General features: G+C 42.6%; 2 protein-coding genes and 1 long non-coding RNA gene across 5 annotated transcripts in view; 1 reads left to right on the plus strand and 2 right to left on the minus strand.

Moving 5' to 3' along the window:
• Positions 1-1,615, minus strand: part of LOC130184824 (uncharacterized) — a 3,401-nt gene extending 1,786 nt beyond the window's left edge. For 2 of the 3 annotated variants that reach the window (XR_008830053.1, XR_008830054.1), the window contains exon 1: positions 1,193-1,321. This is a non-coding gene — a long non-coding RNA (uncharacterized LOC130184824). Of the gene's footprint in view, positions 1-1,192; positions 1,322-1,530 lie in introns of those variants that run through there. The other variant, XR_008830055.1, reaches the window with a different exon arrangement.
• Positions 1,377-5,725, plus strand: LOC130184823 (uncharacterized). The gene is made up of 5 exons (XM_056400870.1): positions 1,377-1,518; positions 2,463-2,620; positions 2,720-2,830; positions 3,322-3,453; positions 3,532-5,725. Exons 1-5 carry the CDS (start codon positions 1,503-1,505, stop codon positions 3,718-3,720), a joined length of 606 nt encoding a protein of 201 aa, XP_056256845.1. The 5' UTR covers positions 1,377-1,502; the 3' UTR covers positions 3,721-5,725.
• A 127-nt stretch (positions 5,726-5,852) lies between these two features.
• samd14 (sterile alpha motif domain containing 14) overlaps positions 5,853-7,500 on the minus strand; it is a gene marked incomplete at its 5' end in the record, with an annotated part of 4,683 nt that continues 3,035 nt past the window's right edge. The window contains one exon of the mRNA XM_056400809.1: positions 5,853-7,500. This exon is cut by the window's right edge and continues 25 nt beyond it. Within this exon, the coding sequence (XP_056256784.1) occupies positions 7,370-7,500 (131 nt within the window).

Genomic DNA, 7,500 nt, shown 5'->3' on the forward strand with positions numbered 1-7,500 from the left:
AACCATGAGATCAGAAAGATTCATCAGTAAAAATCAATAATGGATAATATATATATACAATATAAAATTAAAACATTTTAAAATAAATGAAAATACAAAAAGTACAGAGAAAACAAGTTGAATTCAGGTAATATTTAATCTCTCTGTTTACAGATGATTATAATCTGAGGTGATTCTAAAGTCTGACAGCGAGGGGCGTCGTCAGGGGGGTTCCTACTGACAGGTCACTGAAAATCATCCATTGGTTATTTAAGTGGGAGGGAGCTGAATGCCTCGTGGGCCCCTAACAGCCTGGGGCCCCCGTCTAGTTCTAACATTAACCCCCTTCAAATCTTCATTCACCCCAATCCTCCTTAAAAACAAGATCATTACTGTCCACCTTAAACTGTTGTAGTGGTGCGTTCAGGTGCTGTGTGAGGTCATCTGGGTTGTATTTCACATTTATGACCCAGATGTTGATGAACAATAATCTGATGTGACTTGAACGCAGCATTAGAAACAACTGAACAGCTGTTTGGATTTTTTAAAATTCATTTCTTGCTCTCGCGCTGTAAAAAGTGAAAGTTGTTCTCACTTTAAAAAATCTAGGAAACTGAAAACCAAGTAAATAAAACAGTTTGAAGTTATTTTGACTTCATATCCGCGTGTTCAGTTTACTAACTATTTATTAAAGTGTCGCGTTTGTTTTACTGACAACGGTGAGGGAAGGTAACTAAATACATTTACTCAGGTACCGCAGTGTTTGAAGTACTTTACCTGAGTATTTGCATTATATTCTATGTATACCTGTGTTTACCTGACAGCTGCAGGTACTTCACTCATTCACATTTATATAGAATCATTTTAGAATGAAATAAATGAATATAAAACAGTAACGAACTGCTGAAGCATTGATCACTCAGATCAATAAACTAATAATATTATTTTAATGTTATTATTCATAATATTTTATCATTAAATATAATAACTTATTGAATTATATTTGTATGTGTAATAATAATGATAATATATTATTATATCATCGTACATTTTATTACAGTAAAGGATCAATGAAATAAACCAGGATCATTCTACTGTGTCAAAAGCTCTCACCGTCTTTATCAGTAAGGGTCATTTAATGGAGCCTGAAAACCTGCACACTGACCCTAGGTGTGAACCCTGACCTGTGTGAGGTCACAGTCACGTGGTTTACCTGCAGCACGTGAGACCCCTGCAGGTTTCCGTGTGTGTGTGATTTGCCGCTCTCACGGTTCTTTTCCTTTTGTCTTTGTTTTAACGTCGGTATTACGCAACAAGTTTCTCAAGCTTCGACACTTCGGGAATTATCGGATGACTCCGCAGTGAGTCGGTGACGATGCTGTCGAACCCCGTCAATGGAAAACCCCGCACGAGAGCGAGAAGATAAAAAGTCCAAACCGCCACAAATGGAAGCTGAAGAGGATTTTAGCGCGTCAAGCGGCGGACACACACCGAGCCAGAGAGACACACAGCCGCCCTGAGACATGAACACCCCGACAGGTGAGACTTTACCTGCTGTGACAGTCTGCAGTGATGAGGGAGGGGGGGGGGGGGTTAAACCAGCACAAACATGGTGGAGGAGTGAACTAAGACTTTATCAGTCACATTTAAAACACCTCCTCCACCTCAGCTCAGCCTGGATCACCTGGCGCTGGGGAGGTATGGGGGGTTGTTAGTGCCAGCCGCGGTGCAGTATGGGAGGTTGCTAGTGAAACCAGAATAATTTTAATTCCCATCAGCCTCAGCTCCACTTTGCGTTAACTGCTAATTAGCCAATGTTAGCATGGTAATGCGCTAACAGATGGTAAACATTATACCTGGTAAACAGCAATTGGCTCAAAGTACCGCTGTCTTTAGAGCTGCCGGCATAGTTGGAGACTCTTATTTTGGTAGTATCCTCTCAGCTAACATCCTGTTAGCGCTCTGTAAAAACTTACTTAGGAAATGTCCTACTGTTGGCTAACGTTGGTTTCTATTCTTCACTGTACAATATTGAAATGTGCTGAAGCCTTATTTAACTCAAGTCTGTATCAGTTCTTGTCTAAGTGACATCATCGATTAGTTATTGCTTATTGATTTGAAAGGTTTAGTTGCTAATGGTTTTATTATCAGTTAATAAATCATTTACTGATGCATCATAAATCAGGTGTTATTTATTGTTTATTGTTACAGGTGTGTTAACACTGTGGCTGCTGTTTATTTATTTATTGTATTTAGTTGTTTGTTGGTAAACATTAATAAGTCGTTATAAATGTTGACAATTTGTTAGTTATTGATTATAACAGATCTATGAAGCGTTAATTAATGATGTGTTCATGTGAATAAAGTTCTTCAAGAAAGTTATATAAAGTGGCAGTTTTAAATCACTTCTTTGTAACTGATCATATTGATTATTGTTTCTGACACTATTGATCCTCCATACATCCGCTCTGTGCTCCCTCCAGCCGTCGCTCTGCTGCACTGCTTCCTGTTTGCAGTTTTGGTCCGATCAGCTCCCGCCCCCCTCCCAGCCTTCAGGGAGACGGCTGAACGAGCGAAGACGCTGGTGGAGAAAATCCTGAGGGACCTCCCCGACGTGCACGCCGCCACCATCAACACGGAGGTAAACGGCACATCTGATTGGCTGGTTCAGCTCGACTCCAATTGGCTGTTCCTTCCTCTTCTTCTTCGTGTGTTAATAACGTCTTCCTGTCTTCCGCAGGGTCTGACCCTCGACCCCTCCACTCAGACCGCCAACCTGCAGATGATGGTGACCTCACTGGGCATCCCCGCCGGCCCCGTCATCAAGCCGCTGTCCGAACGCTTCACACTGGTCAGTCTGGGGGGGGGTCTTTGTGTCCTCGAGGCTTTAGTGGGTGTTGATGTGGATCTTGGTAACTGAGGGTTCGTTAGGTTCTGTACCTGGACGCACCTGAGGGAGTCTGAGTTCTAATCGTGACTATGGGTGACTCAGAGGAGTTCCGGGTCTTTGTGGAGGTTCTGGGGTTCTAGAGGCAGTTCTGAAGGGACTCAGGTGTGTTGACAGTTCTGTGGCTGAGTGAAGGGGGGTTTAGGTCTTTGGGGGTTCTCAGGGTTCTTGAAGGGGGGGGGGGGGGGGTCTCTCCTGGGTCTCGAGTTTCTCAAAGAGGCTTGAGGTGGTTCTTGGAGTAACGAGGGGGGTCCCCTGGTCCTGGTCCTGGTCCTGGGGGTCCCTTAGGGAGGTTTTGGGGTTAACTGGAGGGGGTTATGGTCTGATGGGGTTTCTGAAGTCATAGGGGTCATGTGATGTGATGTGATGTAACGTGTGTGTGTCGCCCCCTGCAGGACATGTGTGTGAGTCGTATGTTGGCGGGCGGCCGGTTGTACCAGGGGCTGCTGGGAATTTTGTCAGAGAGACTGAGCGGACTGACGGATGTGCGAGCCGACCTCAGAGACCTGCTGACACACCTCAGAAAGGTAACAACACACCTGAGATGACATCACAGCTGAGGACAGAGCTGTGATTGGCTGCTCACACGTCTGTCTGTGTTTCAGATGAAGGAGGCGGCTCAGCTCGCCGATGATGGTCTGGATCAGAACCCGAGTCTGGATCTGTCCACTCGTCTCCATGGCAACTACGAGGTCCAGGTGGCGGTCCACCTGACGCTGACACAGCTTCGTTCCTTCTGTCACGACCTGATCCGCAGCCTGAGAGCCATTGCTCGTGCTTCAGGTACACGCTAAGCCCCGCCCACCAGGGACAACACAGTGCTGCGTTCAAGGACATAAGAGACAGATTATTAAAAGTAGGACAGACAATTCATACATGAGAGGTCAGTGACCTCAGCAGTGACATCATCAGTGACATCATCAGTCTGTGATGAGGTCTCTGCAGGAAGACACATCTGATGATTTATTTATTCTGTTGTATTTCATGACATTTTCTAAGTGGGGGGGGGACAATGTCTCAAACCTCTCCACCGGCAGGACGCTTCTAAACCTGACGTTTTATTGTGACAGTCGACTTCCTGTGAGCCTCTGTGAAAATATCCCAGAGTGTTTTGGGTGTTGCTCCTCCTCTGTCAGTCGGAGGATCCAAGCTCCGCCTCTTTTCAGAGCAATGTGAACGCAGCACGGCGAGTCAGAGCTGCAGGTCTGAACCTGGTCACAGGTGAGTGTGGAGCTGCAGGTCGACGCCAACAAATTCAGATCAGACACTTCCACTTATTGATTATCAGAAGTTCAGATCAGACTGTGAGTTATTGATTATCAGACGTTTTCTGAGGAGGAGGGGGGACGACCTGAAACATTTTACCTCTTTATTTTCTGCTCTTTCAAACTTTAGTTCACAATCATTTTTAAAGCTGCAGCATCAGTTCATCAATCAGTTTTAATAATCGATTCATCGTTTCAGACAATTTGAATCAGTTTTCTGACAATTTTTAACAATTGGTTGTTAGACTGATCAATAATGAAAATGATTGTTTGACTGATAAAAAATTAAAATGATCATTAGACTAATCAATAATGAAAATGATCGTTAGACTGATCAAAAATTAAAATGATCATTAGACTAATCAATAATGAAAATGATTGTTAGACTGATCAAAAATTTAAATGATCATTAGACTAATCAATAATGAAAATGATCGTTGCAGAATGAAATGTGAAAAGGCAGCTTTTATTGTGAAGCAGAAACAGGAAGTGCATCAAATTGGCAATTAACTCTGAAGGTGTATCTGCAGTTAATATCTCATGATGATATTTATCAATATTTCTGATCAGATCTCTGATCATATGCAGGTTATTAATCATTTATTTATTACTGATATTTATTCCTTATTTATATTGATGTATTTATTGATTTGTTTGTGTGAATCATTTTGTTTTTGTGGGTCGTGACCTCACATGGTTGCAGCACATGAATTTAAGATCATAATATGATATTGATTTTATATTTTCAATATTAAATCAATTTTAGGGACGAGAGAGGTTTAAAACAAACAGAGAGAGAATCGCTGATGGACATGCATGATGTCAGAGATGATGTCATCAGTGAGTGATGACGTGAGTGATGATGTCATCAGTGAGTGTGTGTGTGTGAACATGCAGATGTTCTGCAGGTAAATGACAGGTAAATGTCTTTGTATCTCAGACGTGTTCAGGTGTGAAACTGAAACAGGAAGTAAACCCCATGGGTGACCTGACTTTATTTATTGATATTTATGTCACAGTGATCAATGAAACCTGATCTTTTTTTGTGCCCTTTGATTCTTTCACAATAAAACTTTTCTACTGTTTCACTGTCACTTTGTTTTTGTGGTCTTTCAGGACCACAGCTTCCTGTTTCACATGGAGGCTTTTATTGTGAAGCAGATACAGGAGAATGGTTTTATACAGTATGTGCATCAGCAGTTTTATTTATCTGTTATTAATCACACCAATGAGAAGAATTCAGACTGAAACAACCTTCATCACAGCATCACTTTAAATCTGTTAAACTCAGTCTCTGTTCTGTCTCTTGGTTTTATTCTGAAAGTCTCTCTCTCCATCTTCACCTTCCTGTCTGAAGATTTTCAGGATTATTCTTATTCTGACAGTAAACACATCAGATTGTAGTGAAGCTAGCTTCAGAGACAAAACCTGCTGCTGCCACAAGAGGGCAGTAAACGACATGATGAATGAGACAGAAGCTGTTCTGAGGTCAGATAGTAGCTTGTTTAAGCTAACGTTAGCTTGTTTATGATTAGCTTGTTTAGGCTAACACTTCAGTTCCCATTGATGTGTGCTGTTAGCTCTGTGAATGGAGGATCTGTGAGCTTTAACAAACGTGTTTATCAGTGTCATTATAAAAAAGGAAAAACACAAGCACAGGATCCATTTTAAAAGTTTCTCACAGATTTATTTATTTGAATGATGCAGAGGTCAGAGGTCAGAGGTCGGTCGGTACAGACAGTGTCAGAAACGACATGAACCAGATGTTTTTATCAACGTTTTCAGTTTGAGTTCTTCTTCTTTCACAGTAAACACGTCCTTCTTTACAGCTTCCACATTTTCAAACACAGCTCCGCCTCCTCGGATGGGCGTGGTCAAGGTTCCATCAGAGGAGGCGGGGCTTCAGGCTGAGAAAAACTGCAGCTGTGTCCCATTTCAGGTGCTTCTTCCTTCAGAGGCTGTATCTGAAGAGCGACTACACTGTCCCATTTCAAATCTCCATCGTTCCCTGGACAAGCAGCGCTCCAACAGGTGGAGAGAGTCTGAGGATTACACCGTTAATGTCCGTAACAGCAAGAGACTGAAAACACAAAGTTTTAGTGAGAAAAAGTTACGTTGTCAAGGTTGCTAGGCAACAGGAGCCGCGCTTTGTGACATAAAGTAATGGCGGGAACAGCTGGTGACACAAAGAGAAAATCCTCTGTGTCAGTTCGGCTTTCGTAGACCAGGTCCCTGAAGGACGTGGTCTCTGAACTGGGACACAGCTGACGTCACACCACACGTTAAACTGACGATGAGTTCAAGTGCTTCAATGAAAGGACGCTATTTTATCAGCTTTAAATGCCACAAGTTTGATAAGTCCGATCAGGTCCATTCAGTATTGATTGATTGATTGATTGATTGACTGATATGACATTTTTAGATCCAAAATTAGCTAATTTGAAATTGTTATTTTGAAAGTTGAAAATTAGACACTTTGAAATTACACAAACTTTCCTTATTTAATGACATTAAATCTCACTCTTTTATTTTGACCTTTCTTTGTTTCCGTACATTTCATCAGCTCAGACCTGCTCACAGCATCAGGTTCAGGTGTGACGAGCAGCACCTGAACGCACCTTTACTTTGCTGTGCAGTGGATTGTGGGATACTAAGGACCAAATCACATGTCGTTTGGACTCAGATTGACTCACTGTGAAACAGTACGGTGGCTCAGAAGGACCAAAGACAAACAAGTGTAAAAAGTTAAATTTCCTTTAACGAGTTTGTTTGTTTTCATCATCATTCAGTGAAAACACCTGTGTGTTTTCAAAGGTCACCTTTTGTTTACTTTTAGTCTGGTTGTTGCCATGGAAATGGTTGTCAATGAATACTTTGCATCAGGTCTTGTTGGTGAAATGAACAAAACCTTGCGAGCCTCCGTAGATTCATCAAACCTTCCAGATGTTTACTGCTGTCCTTCTCCAGGACTCGAAGGCTGTACTCGAGATTTCCAGGTTTTCCAGGTTTTCCAGGATGACTCAAACAGAGATTGTTTGTGTGGCAGAGCGTTCACTTGTACAGATCTTTCTGCTCCTGTGAACACTGTCAGTTTGTCCGTCCCTCCTTCTCTTCCTCCCTCTTGTCTTCCACCTGTCCTCCCCTTTGCTCATCCTCTGTCTCCCTCTGGTGGCGGTCTTCAATTCCTGCGCTGCTCCTGGTCTTTCCTCCGTTGTTTCTCCTTCTGTTTCTCCAGCTTGTCCAGAGCTTTCTTCTCCTTCTCCGCTGCAGAGTGGATGTCTTTGATGCGACGCTTCAGAGCGTTGCGGT

The sequence above is a fragment of the Seriola aureovittata genome, chromosome 17, assembly GCF_021018895.1.
Source record: "Seriola aureovittata isolate HTS-2021-v1 ecotype China chromosome 17, ASM2101889v1, whole genome shotgun sequence".
NCBI lineage: Eukaryota > Metazoa > Chordata > Actinopteri > Carangiformes > Carangidae > Seriola > Seriola aureovittata.